Below are 23,487 nucleotides of genomic sequence, written 5' to 3'. Positions count from 1 at the left end.
GGCATAAACACAGCTCTCAGGCAAGAATGAAGGGAGGTAAGGGCAGAGTGGAACTCATTTATCAAGTATTCTTTCCAATCTCTCTGCCTTATACTTAGTCCTGGAGATTCAAATTTAAAAGCAAGGAAACAATTGATCAAAAACAAGAGGTTGCTGCCTTAAGAATTCCTCAATTCTGGTTAGGATTCTGTGCTTTCACCTCTGAGGGCCTGAGTTCAATCCCTGATCAGAGAAATAAGATCTTACATGGCACAAAAGAGAAAAAGAAAAAAGGAAATTGCTACCTTGTTTCTCTGGTTCCATTGTCCTTGGGACATGTGGGGGCATTGGCAGCCTAACATCCATCCCATAGCACAACTGGGAAAGGGTTAAGGAAACAGAAGAACACAGAGGGGACCACATCCATAACTAATATTTTAAAACCTCATTTGGGTACAGATTATGGTGATTTGATTCAGTACCAAAGGCAGTTTAATAATTATTGAAGGACTTATTATAAAGAATACATTTGAGAAACAGGATTTAGTGATCAATTTAAATAATTATTTTTAAATGAATCATAAAATTATGTTTGTCCTAGATTCCTACAGGTTTCTCCAATTCTTGGCTCACACAACAACTTACCCTATCAATGACATTTTTTTTCCTACAGAAATCCATTAACAATTTATATCTGTAAAGTGCAATTTTGATCATTTGATTGCTGTGAAAAGCAGTGGTTTGCTTTCAGCAAAGGTGACATTTTGCCCCTAATCAAGGAAGAGAATAACTGTGTGTGGAGCTGTTATCTTGGTGCTAAACAATGGAGTCTGTGCATCCTGAACAAAGAATGTATTTTCAAGTTGTTGATTTCAGGAGAGATTTAGAGGAGGAAACTAATACTTGCTAAACTCTATATCACCATAATACTTTGAATTAATTTCAAATTAATGCAAAGGTTTGTATGAGTGAAAATTATATACAAAGAGCTACAGGAAAATAAATTTAGCTGCTGAAGATATATGTGTTATAAAGCTTTTTATTAAGAAATGGTTAATATTACATTCTTCTCCCAAAATTTTCTACATTCTTAGTTCTGCTACTCAGCTAGGTTACAAGAGGAATTTATTACATTCATTGTATTCCCATTAATCTTTTAAAAAATAAATACTGTATTGCTTTTCATTTTATTTCTCCGCTATTGTTTTTCCACTAGGCAATGATTTTTACCAGGAGGCTGAAATCAATAAACATTTAACAAGTACTATACATAGGTTTATCATCAATCAAAAACCCCAAGGACCTAGCACAGCACTTATTAAAATTGAGTTGGATTTCATCCTTGCTATTGTATTTTGTGAAACCTCTTTTACAGGTTCTGGTTTATTTTACTGAGAAAATGATGCAATTCTCAACAATAATTGACAAAAGATTTAAGGGCATGTAATTCAGAAAAAAATAATTTACTGCACATAGCTGGAAAATGAAAATTTGGAACGCTTTTCTTCCACTCTCATTCTGCTTTGGTAATATAGTAGAGAAGGATATTTTGAGACTACTTTGGCTTTATGTAGTTTTTACATAGAAAACCTTTACTTAAAAGGAGATCAGAGATAGAGTGCTTTCCAGGAAGGCAAAACCAAACTCACATTTTTGAGGAAAAGCTGCTTAAAATAACATGAAGTTGTCTTTGGTTATTTGATTATACTGTCTACTCCTAAGCCAAGAAACTAAAATGGGACAAGCCAAAAACTTTAAGATAAAATTATTAAAATGATGGCAGAACTTTAGAATTAGACTGCAGCACTAAATATTATTAGGAGTAGAAGAGAAAATACATAGTTAATACTAAGGAAAGCTGAAAATACCCATACAAATGGACCTATAGAGAAAAGAGTCTAGCTAGCAAGGAGAGGTCCTGGTACTGAAAACCACACAACTCCAGATGTAACGATGCAGAAATGACAGAAATGAACTGTCTGGCCAGGACCTCAAACTTTTCATGCATTGGTCTCCTTGTATAATCCTCCATCATTTGGTTACTTCTTCCTTTATTGCAGCCCATCACAGTCCAACCTACAGTATTTCTTTGGGTTCTGGAACCCACTTGCTGGTTTTTCCCACCTACCAGGAAGAATTTATGGCTGAATGTTTACCAAAGAATAATTCTCACTTATATTAACACAGCAAAGCATCAACAGTGCTAGAAGCACACTCTTCCACTTCAAGAAACTCGTAGCCATCATTTTTACACATAATCCTCGCCAAATGGAACTCAATATTGTTTGAAATGGCTGTGTTGTCTGAACATGCATGTATATGGTTATGAAGGAAATTTCTTGGGGAATATTTTGATAGTTAAGAAAAGGAAAAGAAAGGAAAGGTGGGAAGGTGTAAAAACTTTGTGGAGAATAAAGTTTAGTAATTAGAAATAAGTCTCTGCAAGAAACTGGGAATTTTGTAAGACTAACCATAAAATCTCTGGGCTTACAAACCCTTCTGTAATCAATCTATCCTCCCAAAAAAAGTTCTCAGAGGGCTGTCACTCCCTTTTCTCCCACCATTTGATTTATAAATTAAAGTCAGGGGCATTTTGTTGAAAATATCCAACAAACCAAAAGAGGATAAGGCCCATTTAAAATTTGTATACTACCAGGTGTTAAATAGCAGGAACCTGCTACAAAACACAAGAATCTCAGCTTGGTACTCGGTGATGACCTAGGTGGGTGGCATGAAGCGGATGTGGGAAGGAGGTCCGAGAGGGAAGGGAAACATGTATACATATAGCGGACTCACTTCATTATACTGCAGAGATTAACACAACATTGTAAAGCAACTATATTCCGATAAAAAAAGAATATTTTCAGTTTATGAAAATGCAGGAACACATTAGAAAAGACTCTGATGCTGGGAAAGATTGAAGGCAGAGGAGAAAGGGATGACAGAGGATGGATGGCATCACCAACTCAATGGACTTGAGTTTGAGTAAGCACCAGGAGATGGTGAAGGACAGGGAAGCCTGGCATGCTGCAATCCCCAGGGTTGCAAACAGTTGGATACATCTGAGTGATTGAACAACTGGTCAGTTCAGAGACTTTTCAGCTTCTCAAAGGCTAATATTACTTTTGAAGAATATGTTACAACTTGAATGCATGGTAATCTATAAAATAAAAGAAGAAAAATCAGAGCAACATCCATCACTCCAAGCTTTAGTTAATATTCCTTTAGAATAGGGTGATTTTTCAGAGCCTTAAATGCTTGCAACTGAAAACAGCTTTATGAATAAGAATAAGGTAAATTCTTAGCAGATCAATACCTTGTTTTCAAGGAGCCGGGTTCTCATGCTATGTAACTATGGAAATCAGATTACACAGGAAGACAATCTTCCCCAGAGAGCTGGTTACAGGTGAACCTTCTCATACTGCTAGTGAAATTAAAATTCCAAATCCAGCTATGTTGATTGAATTCAACACACTCTACTGGGCATATGCCTCCTTTTAGTAAGCTTTATTTTAGTAAACGGAAACAAAGTACAAATACTCTGATTGAAAGGCTTATTTGGCTTCTGAGTATAATGCTGCTGAACAATGTGAAAACATCCTCTGCATCAAGAATCTGGTATTAACATCCTTTACAACCAGCAGTAACACTTAGCAGTTGGTTTTGATAAATTGTTTTCTAAACCAAATCACTGTTATATTTTCTAACATCTCTAGGCTCCTCTCTCCATGAGGTTCTCCAGACAAGAATACTAGAGTGGGTTGCCATTTCCTTCTCTAGGGGATCTTCCAGACCCAAGGGTCGAACAGCGATCTCCTGCAACTCCTGCCTTGGTAGGTGAATTCTTTCACCACTGAGCCACATGGGAAGCCCATTTTGTCTTAAGTATCCTTGTTTTACAAATTTCAAGTTGTTGATTCTATACTAAAATTAATCAGTTTAAAGACTATCTTCCATCTTTTTAGGACATTAGTACTTGTTACATTAGCACTTGTGACTACTGTAATAAGTGACCACAGACTACATAGCTTAGAACAATACAGATTTGCTATCTCACAGTTCGGGAGGTCAGAAGTCCTAAAGGAGTCTTACTGCTAAAGTCAAGGCTTTGGCAGGGCTACATTCCTTCTAGAGGCTCTAGAAGAGAACCCATTTTCTTGCCTTTTCTAGTTTCTAGAGGCTGTTGCCCCCTTTCATCTTCAAAGCCAGCAATGGCTAATCAAGTCTTTCTCACAGTGAATCATTCTGACTTCCATATGTTATGACCAACCTAGACAGCATATTAAAACGCAGAGACATTACTTTACCAACAAAGGTCCGTGTAGTCAAAGCTATGGTTTTTCCAGTAGTCATGGAGAGAGGACTCTTGAGAGTCCCTTGGACTGCAAGGAGATTCAACCAGTCCATCCTAAAGGAAATCAGTCCTGAATATTCATTGGTAGGACTGATGCTGAAGCTGAAACTCCAATACTTTGGCCACCTGATTCAAAGAACTGACTCATTTGAAAAGACCCTGATGCTGGGAATGATTGAAAGGGGGAGAAGGAGACGACAGAGGATGAGATGGTTGGATGGTATCACCGACTCAATGGACATGAGTTTTAGTAGGCTCTGGGAGTTGTTGATGGACAGGGAAGCCTGGTGTGCTGCAGTCCATGGGGTCGCAAAGTGTCAGACATGACTGAGTGACTGAACTGAACTAAACTATACATATTCATTTGTATAATTTTTTCAGATTCCACATTTATGTGATATCATGTGATATTTGTTTCTGACACTTCACTTAGCATGTTAATCTCTAGGACCATCCATATTGCTGCAAATGATTTTTTATGGTTGCAATAGCGACCCATTCCAGTACTCTTGCCTGGAAAATCCCATGGACGGAGGAGCCTGGTAGGCTGCAGTCCATGGGGTCGCGGAGAGTCATACACGACTGCGTGACTTCACTTTCACTTTTCACTTTTATGCTTTGGAGAAGGAAATGGCAACCCACTCCAGTATTCTTGCCTGGAGAATCCCAGGGACGGGGGATGGGCTGCCCTCTCTGGGGTCGCACAGAGTCAGACAGGACTGATGTGACTTAGCAGCAGCAGTGTTCCCCATACATGTGTATGTGTATATGGATAGATATAGCTATACACATATGATATATATGTACGAGAAGTGAAAGTTGCTCAGTCGTGTCTGACCCTTTGCAACCCCATGGACTATAAAGTCCATGGAATATCTAGGCCAGAATACCGGAGTGGGTAACCATTCCCTTCTCCACAGGATCTTCCCAACCCAGAAATCGAACCCAGGTCTCCCACACTGCAGGCAGATTCTTTACCAGCTGAGCCACAAGGGAAGCTCGATATATACGTATGGAGTTTCCATACATACGTGAAAACTATGTTCTCCATAGTGTTGGCTACACCAATTTACAGTCCCACCAACAGTGTAGGAGGGCCCTTTTTCTCCACACCCTCTCCAGCATTTATTGTTTACTATTATTATCTTCAATTTTTTGGAATAGTTTGAGAAGTATAGTATAAGTTCTTCTTTATATATTTGGTAGAATTCCACAGTGAAGCCAACTACTCTTGAAGTTTTGTATGTGAAGATTTTTTAAAATTATAGATTCTGTTTCACTTTTAGCAATTGGTCTGTTCAATTTGTCTGTTTCTTCTTCTTTTTTAAAAAATTTGAGTAGAGTTGATTTACAGTGTCATGTTAGTTTCAGCTATAAGCAGCATGGTTCAGTTATATGTATAAATGTATTAATTCTTTTTCAGATTCTTCTCCCATTTAGGTTATTACAGAATATTGAGTAGAGTTTCCTGTGCTATACAGCAGGTCCTTGTTGATTATCTGTATTATATATAGTAGTGTGTGTATGTTAATTCCAAGCTCCTAATTTATCCTTCTCCTCCACTTCCCCTTTGGTAACTATAAGCTTGTTTTCAAAATCTGTGAGTCTGTTTCTGTTTTTTAATGAGTTCATTTAAAAAAAAAATTAGATTCCACATGTAAGTGATATTATTGTCTGTTTCTTCTCGACTCAGTCTTAGCAAGCTGCATCTTTCTAGAAATTTGCCCATTTCTTATAAGCTGTCCAATTTATTGGCATATAACTGTTCCTCTTATGATTTTTTATATTTTGTAGTATTGGCTTTTATTTATCCTCTTTCATTTCCTATTTTGTTTATTCAATTAAATGAGACTCAATTTTAAGCAATTATTATGCTGTGTAATATTAGTAAGAAATTCCATGAATATATCATGCTTGAAATTGTTTATTAACTTAGATGTTAAAATATCCCCTTAAGGGGAAAACTTACTCTCTTACATCAGTAAAGGAATATTAAGAGTGAACTAATGTTTCTTTCTCATTTGATATTTCTGCTAATAGAATGGTTTTCTGGTATATTATTTCTGTTTTGTATTAGTGACAGGTCACAAATGGCTTGATTTCTAGTAAGAATTACTTATTTTATATAAAATATTCAGTGAACCAAGGAGGCAACTTCTTTTAACTTTGCTTCAGGAAGCCCAAGTCTTGCTGCTACTTTCATTCCACTATAGGATTTCCTTCTTTAGTGCTCTGCCCTATTTCAGGTATAGAAAGAAACAGAACCCCTACAAGCACTCAACTGTCTACAGCTTTGATGCATCATTTAGAAAGTAAGAATCATTTTTTACTGAGTGCTGACTGGCACAACACAGCAGGGAAGTAAAGCCGAAAAGACAAACCAGGAGAAACTTATGTGTTCTCTATGCTTGGGTTTCCTGTCAAACTAGTAAAAGCAGGAATTAAAAAATGAATCGAATGTGCTTCAAATAAACTTTCAAGATTAAAGTCAAAACATCAGGTTTTAACTTCCAAGTGATCGTATGTATCGTTCCTCACAGAAGAATTAGAAACTACTGTGTACATATTTATTCGAGGTTGTAAGTCTATAACTATCAAAACTAATTTTATGACAAACAAGATGTTGGAGTATTTTTTATTTTTTATTTACTCAAGCTATACACACACACACACACATATACATGTATATATATATATGTATGGGACTCAAAAGGTTACTTTTAAAAGGTTAACCAATCACCATTACTATCCTGTATAAAGTTTTGCACTAAGAATTTTCCGTTACTCCAAATACTTTCCCTTTAAAACACAGTACACCTAAAGTCCCTAGTTGTGTTAAAGATGACTGCATACATGTGCCTTGTAGTGTGTCATGCAGGATGTCCATAATATCTGTAGTGACGATCTTCATGAATTGAAGCCTAAGCCCTCCATTTCCACCTCCGAACTCATAAAGCCATTTTTTGGTACAATTATCTTGGAAAACAACTTTCTTTGACACACTTGCCACTGTTAAGTTTCTATTTGGGGCGGGGGCCATATCTTCACAGATCCTTAAAATTTGAAGTTGTGTCTTAGTTGCTCTTGATGTTGAGTGATTACTATTTTTTTTTTTGTTTTGTTTTGTTTTGCTTCCAGTGACATAACGTGCTTCTATTATATTGGATCTTTGATCTCTTCAGAAACCCCCTTCGGACCACTAAATATTTTTCTAAGTTTTAGTCATCAGTCTTATTGTATCCTCTACTTTGGCCATCTCATCCATGTTCATGGCTTTAATTTTTATTTTAATTTTTATAAACGTGACTTTTCCCTTCACACATCCACCTGCCTGATAGACAGCATCACCTAGATGTTGTGCTGGCATCTCCATCCCAAAATGAACCCATCAAGATCCCCTCCCACACTTGCTCTCACCCAGGTTAAGTTTTCTTTTGCTTTCTTATTTCTGTTCAGGGTATTACTGCCCTTCCAAGTTTTGGCTTTCAAACCTTGAGTTCAGCTTTGACCTTTTTCTTCCCCTCTCCTGTCTGTCCCACAACTGTTCAAACTTGCCTACAAAATCTTTCCATCACTTCTCTTCTCCCTTCCCAATGTTGTATCCCAGCAGCTCTCATACATCTCTCCCAGGAAGAAGTTCCTTAATTAGCCTCTTTGCCTTCTGTCTCTTCTATTTTGTCCTAAGGATTTCCAGCTAGAGCTGCCCTTGTAAAGGACAACTCTGATTTTAAGGCAACTCAAGGTGGCTCAGTGGTAAAGAATCTGATACAATGCAGGAGACACGTGGAAGATATGGGTTCGATCCCTGGGTCAGGAAGATCTTCTGGTGGTCAGTGGCAACCTGCTTTAGTATTCTTGCCTCAGAAATTCCCAAGGACAGAGAAGTTTGGCAGGCTACAGTCCAAGGGGTTGCAAAAGGGTCAGACAAGACTTAGCGACTAAACAGCAACATCAGATTTGAGCCCCCAAATCTGAAGTAAGCTAAGGGTAGAGGATTAGTTAAGCCACTTTATCTTCAATTCATTAGTTCTTATTTGTATTGTGGATAATAATAATTTCTGTAAGTTATCATTATAGTTGCAATTACATGAAAATATACACATAAGATGATTTTCCCTGGCATTTTTGGTTTTCCCAGGTGGTTCAGTGATAAAGAATCCACCTGACAATGCAAAAGATGCAGGAGACAGAGTTTTGATTTCTGGATTGGGAAGATCCCCTGGAGAAGAAAATAGCAACTCACTCCAGGAATTCTTGCCTGGCATTTTATTATTAATAGCACTCAGTAGATGGTAAGTTATTTTCATGTCACTCTGCTGCTCAAAATTGTCAATAGATTGGGCAGTCAGTGGTTAGGACTCCATGCTGTCACTGCTGGTGGAGGTCGGATCCCTGGTCAGAGAAGTAAGATTTCTGAAGCCGTGAGGTGTGGTCAAACAAAAAATTTTCAGTGGTGCTGTAATAGTCACAGCTCTAATCTACCTTTCTAGTGTTGAATCCCACTTACTGGACCTTCACAAACTATTTTCAGTCATACATGCTGAACTGTTCTCTACACATTTCATTTATCTAATATGTTTCTTAGTTTCTTATTTGTCTCATGGATGTTTATTTAATTTCCCCTATCTGAGTCAACATTCTATTAATTACTACTGACATACTTTTCACAGTGAAGTTAAGTAAAAAGGGATATTATTAACTCAACCATGGAAGTCAGTCAGGGACTACAAGGCTGTCAAGCCTCATGGAAAGCACCCCCTTGGTCACTGGCTTTTTGGGACCCCACGGGCTCCACTTCTTTCTACACATCAGCTTCATGTCCTGCCCAGCAAGTTGGCTTTCTCTGCCTCTTCTTCGACCTGCAGCAGCTCACCTCACAGATATATGCCTCACTGTTTCCATCCACTCAGGTTCACACACAGATCAAATGACTCTGCATTCCAACTGCAAATTTCTGGGTCAAAGAGTCATTACTATCCAATCAGGTACAGCATGAGGGTAGATTGCCTCAAACAACCTGAGTGGCCAGGGACCACCCTGTGTACGCCAGGCAGTTCTCAGAGCAAATCCATTCAGGGTAAGATGTTCCAAAGACAGTTAATATCTCAGAAAATAAGATCATTGGAGTATGAGTACTGTCTTCCTATCTTTACATTTTCTCATCATTCTTACAAATTGTGACATCCATTCTACTGCTGCTGCTAAGTCGCTTCAGTCGTGTCCGACTCTGTGCGACCCCATAGATGGCAGCCCACCAGGCTCCCCTGTCCCTATCAGTTCAGTTCAGTTCAGTCACTCAGTCGTGTCCGACTCTTTGCGACCCCATGAATCACAGCAAGCCAGGCCTCCCTGTCCATCACCAACTCCTGGAGTTCACTCAAACTCATGTCCACAGAGTCGGTGATGCCATCCAACTACCTCATTCTCTGTCGTCCCCTTCTCCTCCCGCCCCTAATCCCTCCCAGCATCAGAGTCTTTTCCAGTGAGTCAACTCGACGCATGAGGTGGCCAAAGTATTGGAGTTTCAGCTTTAGCATCAGTCCTTCCAATGAACACCCAGGATTGATCTCCTTTAGAATGGACTGGTTGGATCTCCTTGCAGTCCAAGGGACTCTCAAGAGTCTTCTCCAGCACCACAGTTCAAAATCATCAATTCTTCGGCGATTAGCTTTCTTCACAGTCCAACTCTCACATTCATACATGACCACTGGAAAAACCATAGCCTTGACTAGACGGACCTTGGTTGGCAAAGTAAGGTCTCTGCTTTTTAATATACTATCTAGGTTGGTCATAACTTTCCTTCCAAGGAGTAAGCGTCTTTTAATTTCATGGCTGCAATCAGCATCCACAGTGATTTTGGAGCCAAAAAATATAAAGTCTGACACTGCACTGTTTCCCCATCTATTTCCCATGAAGTGATGGGACCAGATGCCATGATCTTTGTTTTCTGAATGTTGAGCTTGAATAGACCCTTTGAATAAATGTTTGTAGAAAGATCCGAAATTTTATATTGTGAGTTTGCTAAAAGCAATACCAATATTAATAGTGAAGTTAAATTTATAATTTACTTAGTCTGCAGACAAAGATATAGACTTGAATGGGAGCTCCAAGACCTCATAATGCAATGGAAATTTTTGCCAAAAAGTGAAGGCCACATGAAAAAAGGCTCAGTGTCACCAATTATTAAAGAAGGCAAATCAAAACCACAATGAGGTTATCACATCACACTTGTCAGAATCCTTTCCGTTCCGTTCTGTTGCTCAGTCGTGTCCGACTCTTTGCGACCCTGTGGACTGTAGCCTACCAGGCTTCTCCATCCATGGGATTCTCCAGGCAAGAATACTGGAGTGGGTTACCGTTTCCTTCTCCAATAGACATCATCAAAAATTCAACAAATAACATACTGGAGAAGGTGTTGGGAAAAGGGAACCCTCCTGCACTTTGGTGGGGATGTAAACTGGTACAGCCACTATGGAAAACAATGGAACTTCCTTCAAAATATTTAAAGTGGAACTATCATATGACCCAACAGTTCCATTCCTGAGTATACATCTTGACAAGGGAGAAAATTCTAATTTGAAAAGATATATATATCCCTATGTTCATAGTAGCACTATTTACCATAGCCAAGACACAGAGCAACCCAAATGCTCATTAATAGATGACTGGCTTAAGATGTGGTATGAATACATACACACACACAATGGAATGTTACTCAGCCATAAAAAAGAATGAAATATTGCCATTTGCAGTAACATGGATGGACCCAGAGAATATTATATGTAGTGAAGTGAGTCAGACAGAGAAAGACAACTACTATATGATATCTCTTATATGTGGAATCTAAAAAATAATACAAATGAATGTATATACAAACCAGAAACAGACTCAGAGACTTATGTTTGCCAAAGGTGGGGAGAACTGACAGGCACAAAATTAACATATACAAACTATGATAAGTAGAACAAATAAGTAACAAGGGTTTATTGTATAGCACAGGGAAGTATACCCAAAATCTTGTTACAACCTATAATGGAATATAATTTGAAAAAATACGAATGCCTGTGCTGTGCAACTGAAATGAACACAATAATGTCAATCGACTATACTTCAACTTAAAAAAAGATGCTCAAAATTTAAGAAATGCTCATCAAAATATGGTACTATTTTTAAATGATGAGATTGTTTTAAAGGCTTGACAAAACATAGTTCTACTAAAGATTCCTTGAAAATGGGTTCTTTTCAACACCTTTCTAAAGTGTTGATGGGACTGTAGCTGGTCCCATATTTTGGAAGCACAATTTACCAACATCTGACTAAAATAAAATCACAAATTATTTTGATTTAATAATTCTTCATTGGGGAAATTATCCATTCATATTTACCTATTCAAATAATCAAAAAAAATAATCAAATATATGCACAAGGAAGGTCACTGCAGCATTTTTATATTAAAAAAAAAATAACCTAATTGCCCATCAGAGAAATGATTAATTAAATTACCTTCATTTATACCATGGACTATCATATGCCCATTAAAAAGAATCCTGATATGGAAAACTTGTAAATAAATTACTGAGAGAAAAATGTAAAATGGAAAACCATCCAACTAAGTGGCATGAATAGATTTGTTAAGAAAATAAGAGTAGTAATAAGCATACGTTGCTTATATATACAGAAGAAAAAAAATATATATATATATTTTTGCCACTGCACAGCTTGCAGTATCTTAGTTCCCCAACCAGGGATTGAACCTCAGTTCCTAGCAGTGAGAGTATGGAGTTCTAACCACTGGATCACCAGGGAAAATAAAATTTTAAGACTAAGTAAATCATTGCTAAACCAAGTAACAGGGTGGGACTTGATCTTGGAGGTCAGAAATGGAGGAAGATGTTTATTTTTTTTATTTTATATCTTTATTTTCCTTTAGAATGGACTGGTTGGATCTCCTTGCAGTCCAGGGGACTCTCAAGAGTCTTCTCCAACACCACAGTTCAAAAGCATCGATTCTTCGGCGATCAGCTTTCTTCACAGTCCAACTCTCACATCCATACATGACCAGGGGAAAAACCATTGCCTTGACTAGATGGACCTTGGTTGGCAAAGTAATGTCTCTGCTTTTTAATATACTATCAAGGTTGGTCATAACTTTCCTTCCAAGGAGCAAGCGTCTTTTAATTTCATGGCTGCAATCAGCATCTGCAGTGATTTTGGAGCCCCAAAAAATAAAGTCTGAAACTGTTTCCACTGTTTTTCCATCTATTTCCCATGAAGAGATGGGACCAGATGCCATGATCTTTGTTTTCTGAATGTTGAGCTTCAAGCCAACCTTTTCACCCTCCTCTTTCACTTTCATCAAGAGGCTTTTGAGTTCCTCTTCACTTTCTGCCATTAGGGTAGTGTCATCTGCATATCTGAGGTTATTCCTGGGTGTTCACTGGAGGGACTGATGCTAAAGCTGAAACTGCAACACTTTGGCCACCTCATGCAACGAGTTGACTCACTGGAAAAGACTCTGATGCTGGGAAAGGTTGGGGGCGCGAGGAGAAGGGGACGACGGAGAATGAGATGGCTGGATGGCGTCACCGACTCTGTGGACATGAGTTTGAGTGAACTCTGGGAGTTGGTGACAGACAGGGAGGCCTGGTGTGCTGTGATTCATGGGGTCGCAAAGAGTCGGACACGACTGAGCGACTGAACTGAACTGAACTGAGAGGTGTGGCCTGAGAATTTGCATTTAAGTCAAAATTTTCAAGTGAATTTATGCACACTGAAGTTTTAGAGGTTCTCCTGTAAGATAATTCAGATACTGAAGAATAAACCCTATCTGGAGTCAGAGATAATCTTCTTACATTTATTTTTCTCTTTAGAATTCTAGGAAGGTGGTAAGGTCCCATATCAAGCATTGCACTAAATGACAGTGAGTAAACACACGGTGAAGAAATTGAGAAACGATTTGATTATGTTAAAAAACCAATCGGACTGGAAATTTAGAATCTCTTGAGCAGATGATAAAAAAAAACCAATATTGTAACAAAATGTAAGAGCAAAGACAAAACTAAATTAGATCTAAAGCACAGTTTGTTTGTGAAAGAGAAAGCTAGAGCCTGTGTTTTAGCAGTTCACCTGCTATAGTGTAACAACTGAACATCTATCTTGCCATCTTTTGATTCTACTTGCCATAACTTTTGATTATAGATAATTTGATTGATAAAACATGGATTCCCCAAAATATTTGAAAGGCAGCTGCAAATAGGTTCTTGTAGGTGTGCTGTGCTAAGTTGCTCAGTTGTGCCTGACTCTTTGCGACCCCATGGACTGTAGCCTCACGGGCTCCTCTGTCCATGGCGATTCTACAGACAAGTATACTGGAATGGGTTGCCATACCCTCTTTGAGGGGATCTTCCCAACCCAGTTATGGAACCCAGGTCTTCCGCATTGCAGGCAGATTCTTTACCATCTGGAGAAGAGCATGGCAACCCACTCCAATATTCTTAGTTCAGTTCAGTTCAGTTGCTCAGTCACGTCTGACTCTTTGCGATTCCTTGAATCACAGCACGCCAGGCCTCCCTGTCCTTCACCAACACTCAGAGTTCACTCAAACTCATGTCCATCGAGTTGGTGATGCCATCCAGCCATCTCATTCTGTCGTTCCCTTCTCCTCCCTGCTTCAATCATCCCCAGCATCAGGGTCTTTTGCAATGAGTCAGTTCTTTGCATCAGGTGGCCAAAGTATTGGAATTTCAGCTTAAGCATCAGTCCTACCAATGAATATTTCAGGACTGATCTCTTTTAGGATGGACTGGTTGGATCTCCTTGCAGTCCAAGGGACTCTCAAAAGTCTTCTCCAACACCACAGTTCAAAAGCATCAATTCTTCAGTGCTCAGCTTTCTTTATAGTCCAACTCTCACATCCATACATGACCACTGGAAAAACCATAGCCTTGACTAGATGAACCTTGGTTGGCAAAGTGATGTCTCTGCTTTTTAATATGCTGTCTAGGTTGGTCATAACTTTTCTTTCAAGGAGCAAGTGTCTTTTAATTTCATGGCTTCAGTCACCATCTGCAGTGATTTTGGAGCCCCCCAAAATAAAGTCTCTCACTGTTTCCCATCTATTTGGTATGAAGTGATGAAACCAGATGCCATGATCTTAGTTTTCTGAATATTGAGTTTTAGGCTAAGTTTTTCACTCTCCTCTTTCACTTTCATCAAGAAGCTCTTTAGCTCTTCTTCACTTTTTTTGTTTGTTTGGTTTTTTGGGTTTTTTGACAGGAAATAGCATTTATTGGTGAGCATGATTAAGGAGGGGACAGCACTGATGCTCATGAGTGCAGGGCCCGCCAATTTGTCCAGGGGACCACGATTAGGGATGTGTTTGACCCTACAGCTGTCCGGGATGAGTCACTTTTCTGCCACAAGGTTTTCAAATTCATCCATGTTGAATTTGGTAAATCCCCACTTCTTGGAGATGTGGAATGTACTGGCGGCCAGGGAACTTGAACTTGGCCCAGCAGAGGGCTTCAATCACACGCTCCTTGTTCTATAGCTTGGTGCAGATGGACATTATGACCTGGCCACTGTGGACCCTGGCCACTTTGCCCTGGGGCTTTCCAAAGGCACCACGCACACCTGTCTGGAGTCTATCAGCTCCAGCGCAAGACAACATCTTGTTGATACGGATGACATGGAAGGTGTTGAGCCGCACTCGGATGTGAAAACCATCTTTGCCACAGCTTTTTACCATGTACTTGTTGGCACAAATATGGGCAGCCTCCAGGGCGTCAGAAAAGAGCTGCTCATAGTCATCTGACACCATGTGGCACAGAGTGGGAACTCATCCACTTTGGCCTTCTTACACCCCAAGTTGAAGATGCAGATCTTAGCATCAGGGACACCTCGGCAGAAGCAGGATTTTGGGTACGGCTTGTTCTTACAATACTGGTAACACTGGGAAGGGCGGCGGCCCATGGTGACACCAGGATCTTCAGTGGTGTGCGGAACGGAAAGAGCTCTTCTTCACTTTCTGCCATAAGGGTGGTGTCATCTTCATATCTGAGGTTATTGATATTTCTCTTGGCGATCTTGATTCCAGCTAATGCCTCATCCAGCCCAGCATTTCTCATGATGTGCTCTGCATATAAGTTAAATAAACAGGGTGACAATATACAGCCTCGACGTACTCCTTTCCCTATTTAGAACCAGTGTGTTGTTCCATGTCCACTTCTGTTTCTTCTTGACCTGCATAAACATTTCTCAGGAGGCAGGTTAGGTGGTCTGGCATTTCCATTTCTTTAAGAATTTTCCACAGTTTGTTGTGATCCACACAGTCAAAGGCTTTGGCATTAGTTAATAAAGCAGAAATAGATGTTTTTTTGGAACTCTCTTGTTTTTTCAATGATCCAACAGATGTTGGCAATTTGATCTCTGGCTCCTCTGCCTTTTCTAAAGCCAGCTTGAACATCTGGAAGTTCACAGTTCATGTACTGTTGAAGCCTGGCTTGGAGAGTTTTGAGCATTACTTTAGAGTGTGAGATGTGTACAATTGTGCGGTAGTTTGAGCATTCTTTGGCATTGCCTTTCTTTGGGATTGGAATGAAAACTGACTTTTTCTAGTCCTGTGGCCACTGCTGAGTTTTCCAGGAAGCCAGTTTGCTGGCATATTGAGTACAGCACTTTCACAGTATCACCTTTAGGATTTGATATAGCTCAACTGGAATTCCATCACCTCCACTAGCTTTGTTCATAGTGATGCTTCCTAAGGCCCGCTTGACTTTACATTCCAGGATGTCTGGCTCTAGGTGAGTGATCGCACCATCACAATATGGTTATCTGGGTCATGAAGATCGTTTTTGTATAGTTTTTCTGTGTATTCTTGCCACCTCTTCTTCATATCTTCTGCTTCTGTTAGGTCCATACCATTTCTGTCCTTTATTGTGCCCATCTTTGCATGAAATGTTCCTTTGGTATCTCTAATTTTCTTGAAGAGATCTCTAGTCTTTCCCATTCTATTATTTTCCTCTATATCTTTGCATTGATCACTGAGGAAGGCTTTTTTATCTCTCCTTGCTCTTCTTTGGAACTCTGCATTAAAATAGATATATCTTTCCTTTTCTCCTTTGCCTTTCACTTCTCTTTTCTCAGCTATTTGCAAGGCCTCCTCAGACAACCATTTTGCCTTTCTTTTTCTTGGGAATGGTCGTGATCACTGCCTCTGGTACAATGCCATGAACCCCCATCCAAAGTTCTTCAGAGACTCTGTCTACCAGATCTAATCCCTTGAATCTAGTTGCCACTTCCACTGTATAATCATAAGGGATTTTGTTTAGGTCATATCTAACTGCCTGCTGTTGCTGCTGCTACTAAGTCGCTTCAGTCGTGTCCGACTCTGTGCAAACCCATAGACGACAGCCCACCAGGCTCCTGTCCCTGGGATTCTCCAGGCAAGAATACTGGAGTGGGTTGCCATTTCCTTCTCCAACACATGCAGGCATGCTGAGTCGCTTCAGTCATGTCCGACTCTGTGCTACCCCATGGACAGCAGCCCACCAGGCTCCTCTGTCCAAGGTATTCTCTAGGCCAAGAATACTGGAGTGGGTTGCCATTGCCTTCTCCAAACTAAGTAAGGTCGCTCAGTCATGTCCGACTCTTTGCGACCCCATGGACTGTAGCCTACCAGGCTCCTCCCATGGGATTTTCCAGGCAAGAGTATTGGAGTGGGTTGCCATTTCCTTCTCCAGAGGATCTTCCCCACCCAGGGATCGAACCCAGGTCTCCCGCATTGTAGGCAGACGCTTTACCGTCTGAGCCACAAATGTCTAGATATTCCTATTCTTGCCTAGAGAATGGACATAGGAGCCTGGTGGGCTACAGTCCACAGGGTTGCAAAGAGCCAGACACGACTGAAGCAACTTAGTTAGCATGCACAGTGTTTAGAGAGGATCATTACTCACTCTGTAAAGTCTAGGATATTTTTTGATAATATGAGGATAAATATAAATCCATTATCTATGACCGCCCAAAATAAATCAAATTAAATTTAGTTCAATGGGCATTTATTGACTACTCATTTTTACCTTGAAATGTGTCAAGGAATATTAGAGAAGGGAGCCTGGATATAAGACACAATCTCTACCCTCAAAGGGCTTACAGGCTTATGAGCATAGACTGTAATAAAAGGCAAGATAAGGGATTTCAAATCAAAATGCAGTAAATAATAGATTGAAGCTATAGGAGTTTTGAAGGGTGGTTATTTCTGTATGGAAAGTGGGGGGGGGGCATGTAAGCTAAGGGAAAATAGAACACATCAGTCAACTCTACTTTGGTGACAGATATATCCAGACTTTACTTCATTACCATCATAAAGGAAGACTTATCAGAGAAGCCCTGATTACAGAGGGTGTGGTCAAGAGAGTGAGGATGTGGAGAGAGGAATCATGAGTAAATGAACATTTTTGTAAAGGTGTGATAGAGGGTAAGCATCTAGTGGGACTCATCTGGTCCAGTGTATGAACAGAATATTAAACACTCAATTGACATTATTATTATTGTTTTTGTTGTTATATTGAAGAATATACCTGTACGAATCACAGAAATCAGCAAAACTCCTAAGAAGTTGATGTCCTAAAATAGTAAAAGAAATTTGTGCATTTCCAAGTTTATCACACTTTGACAGTTCTGTTTTTAAAAATCCAGATACCATAAAAGTGATATTCTTTGGTGGATTTCTAGTGAGGTAAAGGAAGTGCAATGATTAATACTTAGAAATAAGAAAAAGGCACTTTTTATATTGCCTTTCTAAAGGCAATTTCTAGATTTCTTGTCTAGACAGACGCTGTGAATCAACACAAGCATTCCCTGAGACAGCATAGACCACATTTATGATATCAAGATTTTATTTTGCTTTATCTTGCAATTTTTTTTCACCTAGGTTAATATGTTTGAATAATTGAGGCTCTATTAAAAGTATTTTTCCTTAGAATGCTATTACTCTTTCTCATCTGCACTTGGCTTTTCCTCCGGGAAAGAAAGACAAATCCAAATAGGCAATACAAATATCCCTCTTCATTAACTATTTTTTCATTTAAATATATCCCCTGGAGAGGGAATGGCTACCCACTCCAGGATTCTTGCCTGGAGAATCCCATGGCCAGAGGAGCCTGGTGGGCTACCGTTCATAGGGTCGCAAAGAATCTGACAGGACTGAGCAACTAACACTTTCACTTTCATTTAAATATATATGCTATCTTCTTTCCGGGAAGAATTCAAGGACTCCAAGTCATCCTTTTAAACCCGGGATCGGCGTTTCCGGCGCCTTTGGCATCATTTCAGTGTGTGGCACAGCACCTGCCTCCTGTTTTCAACTTTGAACTCCATTCTCTGCTCGTCTCATGAAAAATGTCTTCTTCGGCAAAGTGTGGTGTGTTTTTAACCGATTCCAATAGACCTTCAATCCATGCTCCTCCTTTGTGTCTGCACACAATGAGTGCTTCCCAGACTCCGGGCGGCGTGGGGTGGGGAGCGGGGGGATACCGGACCGATCCCCAGACAGACTCCGGCCCTCACCTCAGAGATTCAGAAGGCGGCCTGTCTGGGGCCTGGCGGCCCAGCCCCTCGCAAAAGAGCAGGTAGTGCCCGCCGGAGACCCAGCAGCCGCGCCCGCGTCGGGGTCTCCGCACGACAGACTTAGCATCCCCGCCGCTCCCTTGAGAGGCTCCAGCATCCCTCGGCCTGGAGGTTCCGGGCGGCCGCGACTACTGAGCCAGGATCCACAGTGGTTCCGCGGCCTCGATCCGCAGGGCTGGGTGGAGGAGCCGCGCCGCCAGATGTCAGGGCTGCGGCTGCTAAGCGCCGGCCTCCGGGCAGCGAGCGCCCGGCCGCGCCCCGTGAGCCCAGCCCCGTCCGAGGACACGGCTAGCCGAGCGGATCGGAGGCAACCGCAGCCCGGCTCCAGCCCCATGCACCTTCCCGGTCGCCCCAGGAGAAAGACGGGGCCGGGAGCAAGGGCGGCGGGAGGGCGGCCCGCGGGCTCTCCCAGCGTGCCGGGGTCGCTCTGCGCCCTGGGGGCCTCCGCCCTGAGCCATCCGCCGCGCCCGCCGCAGCCCGGGCGCGGCCTTCTGGCTCTGTTAGCAGGCACAACCCCGCGCCCTTCCGGCTCTCAGGCTCTGCCATTTCAAGAATTTTAGGGGGAAAAATGTGCCCTGGCGAGGTGGGGGCCCACGCAGCCTGGGAAACTCGTGAAGCAGGCTGGCAGGCGCGGCCTGGATGCAGTGACCTCTGTCCCCTAAGGGTCTCCCCGGCTTTGCTGATCGCAGGGGTGAAGTGGGGGGCTTTTTCTGTCTCCCAAATTTACTCTGAAATCGAGTCTCTAGGGAGTGAAGGTCCACATGATTATATCACGTCCATAGCAGTCGCGCTGTGTCCTATATGGGTACGGGGTACTCGCGACGCAGACACTGAGGTCCCCAGAGCTTATGCTTGTTTTCTGGATGGAACAGGCCTCCGAATTCTCCCAGGAACGTCTCAGTAAGTAGGGGTGTGTGTGCGTGTGTGTGCAATGATTCCCGTGATCTGACAGGTGTCTTATTAATATAAGACCAAATAGACTTAAGTGCAATAATACATCGTGTACTTGTAGATACACCTTTTTAAATAGATAGTGAAATTTCTGCGATCTTGAAGATCAACCTGTCAAAGCATAGTATTTCCAGTCCTCGTTTAATTAAAAAACCTGCACTTTTGTAGAGATTCGATGGACATGTCTAGCTAGCACCTTTGGAGTTCCAAATTGAATCTACATTCATTTTCACAATAGAACACTTGTCAGAGGAAGTGCCATTGCAGGTCACTCTTCCTCAAAACTGTAAGCTGCCTTGAGGCAGGGATAGTTTTCATTCACATTTGATTTTCCCCTGTGCAAAAGTACTCAATAAATGATTGTTAAATGATTGCACCACTCACTCCAATCCTTACATTTTCTATAGATTCTAAAGGAGGAATGTAGGAAGGGGGAGGTGGGGATGAAAGATACCAAATAGAAGTGAACAACTTAGTAGTCCAAGCTGGGGCACATTTGCAAGACAGTGATAATGCTTAGAATCAATTTGTTCATCAAATCTTTTTGGTTTTAGGGCTATCATGGGCAGGGAGTGGAAATGATCCACATTCTCTGGCTTTTTTTTTAAGCCAATAAGTGGATACATTTCTTTTGGATATATTTTGCTTTCTTTTCTCCTTTTTTTTCTTTCTATATATTAGGTGTGATGCTAAAGCTGAAACTTCAATACTTTGGCCACCTCATTCGACGAGTTGACTCACTGGAAAAGAGTCTGATGCTGGGAGGTGGGAGGAGACGGGGACGACAGAGAATGAGATGGCTAGATGGCATCACCGACTTGATGGACATGAGTTTGAGTGAACTCTGGGAGTTGGTGATGGACAGGGAGGCCTGGCGTGCTGTGATTCATGGGGTCGGAAACAGTCAGACAGGACTGAGCGACTGAACTGAACTGATCTAAAGCCATTATACTTGAAAATATGCCTTGCTGGCCTTTGAAACCTTAGATGTTTTGGATTTACTGGTAGCTAATCTCATATTTCTCACTTTTTATATTTTCACTGGCATACTACGATAACATACATTGGAGAAATCTGGTTTAGATACCTAAAATACTTCACTTGGGCACAAGACCTACAAATACTAAAATCCATTAGCTGCCTTAATTGTCGGTTTTTAGCTCTCAATGAAACTTTTGTATCTTTGTTCCTTAGCCTTTGAGTGTACTCCACAGACTCTTCTATTCCTAAACATTTGAAGAACCTGTGTTGTTAATAGGTAATATCAGCACACACATGCTGTATTATTATTTAGCTGATAATTGTTTTCATAAAGGGTTCATTTTGTGCCGACTCATATAATGGCAGTTAAACACTGGCATCACTGATGCATTACAAAACATTCATTCTGGACAACATACTGTCTAGAATGTTTTCTACTAATACTAGAAATCCTCTAGATACCTCATCACTATCATTGTTTCTGAATTTCTGTAGACCAGTTGTAAGAAGATAAGCCTTTTGTCTAATTTTAGACTACTAAAAATATTTGTTATAGTTTGAACTTTAGGCTTAAGCACTTGAATTTTTGTACTACTTCTACTGTTTCGTTCAAGTGCCAAGTATCCATTCTCTTCAGGTTGTAAATAAAATATGGTTCAGAATACCGTCTCTATTTACAGCGCCAGGAAAAAGTGCTGTTAAACTTATAACTCTAGATAACCTTCTTTTATTTTAGCAATTTTACCTCCGTTGTGATTTTTAATGAAGTCCTTATTGCTGTCTTTTTCTTGACCTACTTTCAAGAGCTTTCATATACAACGTGTTTTCAGTGGTGGTGATTTCTGTGTAGGAGAGTCTTAAATCGCGTTGGAACAGATTAGTTGGCTATCATTTATTCCAGAAATGTCTTCGTGGTTTCAAATCACCTGGTTTCAACGTCCACAATTTCACCGTCTGAAATCTTTTAAACTCTGCTTTTCATGGGTTTGCTCCGTTCTCCAGACTGAGGACTGACTGGACCTCATTCTGCTGTGATCCAATTGTTATTTTTCTTTGTTGCCTCCACCCCCTAGAGATTGTATTTCCAAGGGAGAGCCGTTCTTGGGGCTGCAGAGGAGAGTGGGACGAGATCTGGAACCTCAGGCAGTAGGAGATCCCTCCTCCCCATCCCGGTGAGAAGTTGGGGACAATTTTGACAGTTCAGAGTCTCGCTTTGGCTCTCGGGCTTGTGGTCCATGGGTAGGTTTTACCTGCTCCCACTTCCCCTGCCTCTGGCCTGCCTCCGGGCCAATCGCAAATGCAGCCCTTACCCCACCCCACCCAGAGCGCTCCCTCACCCATTCTCTTGGGGAACCGGGGCATGTGCCCGTAGAAGAATTCGGGGACTGGGGAAAGCCACGCCGGGATCCGGACGCTCGAAACGGCAGCCCCTCCCGAGGCTTTTCCCCGCGTCGCGGCGCCCACGTGACCGAGAACAGGCCTCCCCCGGCCCGCCCCTTTCGTCCGCTGCTGCCCACTTCCCGCTGGCGGTAAGTAAACCGCGGTTTTCCGCACCGCCCCACCCCGCCCTCCTCCCTTCCCCTTCCCCTCACCTCCCTCCGGCCCCCTCGCGCCACTCTCCCCGCCCCCCCCTCCCCACCGGCCCTTTGTACGTGCTCGGCGGCGTGCGAGCGCGCCCGGCACGTGACCCCGCCGAACGTGGCATTGTGTTATCACGTGACCCAGGTGCGTACGCGACGGAGCGGGGTGTGAAGATGGCGGACGAAGAGGCCGAGCAGGAGAGGCTGAGTCGCAGCGGAGGCGGCTGCGCCGCGGAGCTGCAGCGCCTAGGCGAGCGGCTCCAGGAGCTGGAGCGGCAGCTGCGGGAGAGCCGGGTGCCGGCCGTGGAGGCGGCCACGGAGTACTGTCAGCAGCTGTGCCAGGTGAGGGCGCCTGGGGTCCCCTCCCCCTTTCCCCCTGCTAGAGGGGAAGAGGGCGAGCGAGCGCCTGGCGGCCGAGCGGTGGTCGGCGCTGCCTTGGCATCGTCGGCGCCGCCGCCCGGGCGGGAGCGGCGAGTACCAGGAAGGCGCCTTTGTGTGGCTGCCGTTGTGGCGGTTGTTGTCGGCTGCTCCCGGCTGGGGGAAGGGAGTTGTGGTCAGGATGGAAAATCTCCCCCTCCCCTTCCCTTCCCCGAACTCGGGACTGCGCGGTCCCCGAGACCGAGAGATGCGGACGGCGAGGTCTGGAGCCCTCCCCGCTGTGGGAGAGGGTAAGCGGGGAATGGAGGCCAGGTTCGCTTCCTCCTCTTATTGTGCACTGGGGATTACCGCGCCCCGCGCCTCTGCGCCCCTGCTTCCCACTCCGACGGGCCTGCGCCCCCACTGGGTTGATTCCTTTGCCTCCGCTAGCTTGCTTTCATCCGTCCCGCCCCCCGGTCCCGTTCTCGCTGTCTCCCGGCCTTTGTTGTTCGAGTTTCGCTTTAGGACTGAAGGGGCCTTTGTTGATGTTCCGAGGAGCAGTCCCCGCCGATCCCTTCTAGCAGGCGAGACGTTCGGGGGTAGGGGGGCGGAGGTTGTCCCCTCCTGCCTTTACTTGCTAGGAGCCCCACTTCCATGGTA

General features: G+C 42.4%; 1 protein-coding gene and 1 pseudogene across 2 annotated transcripts in view; one reads left to right on the top strand and one right to left on the bottom strand.

Annotated features, from left to right (window-relative positions):
- Positions 1 to 14,611: 14,611 nt before the first annotated feature.
- Positions 14,612 to 15,304, bottom strand: LOC129560988 (large ribosomal subunit protein uL16-like; annotated as a pseudogene).
- A 7,053-nt stretch (positions 15,305 to 22,357) lies between these two features.
- ZNF292 (zinc finger protein 292) overlaps positions 22,358 to 23,487 on the top strand; it is a 95,175-nt gene continuing 94,045 nt past the window's right edge. The window contains exons 1-2 of one of the 2 annotated variants that reach the window (XM_055433772.2): positions 22,358 to 22,419; positions 22,616 to 22,812. In XM_055433772.2, the coding sequence (XP_055289747.2) occupies positions 22,645 to 22,812 (168 nt within the window). In that variant the 5' untranslated portion in view covers positions 22,358 to 22,419; positions 22,616 to 22,644. Of the gene's footprint in view, positions 22,420 to 22,609; positions 22,813 to 23,487 lie in introns of those variants that run through there. The other variant, XM_055433771.2, reaches the window with a different exon arrangement.

The sequence above is a fragment of the Moschus berezovskii genome, chromosome 10 (assembly GCF_049115385.1).
Source record: "Moschus berezovskii isolate FMDL1 chromosome 10, NW_MosBer_1.0, whole genome shotgun sequence".
Classification (NCBI taxonomy): domain Eukaryota; kingdom Metazoa; phylum Chordata; class Mammalia; order Artiodactyla; family Moschidae; genus Moschus; species Moschus berezovskii.
This window is presented reverse-complemented; position numbering and strand designations above follow the sequence as displayed.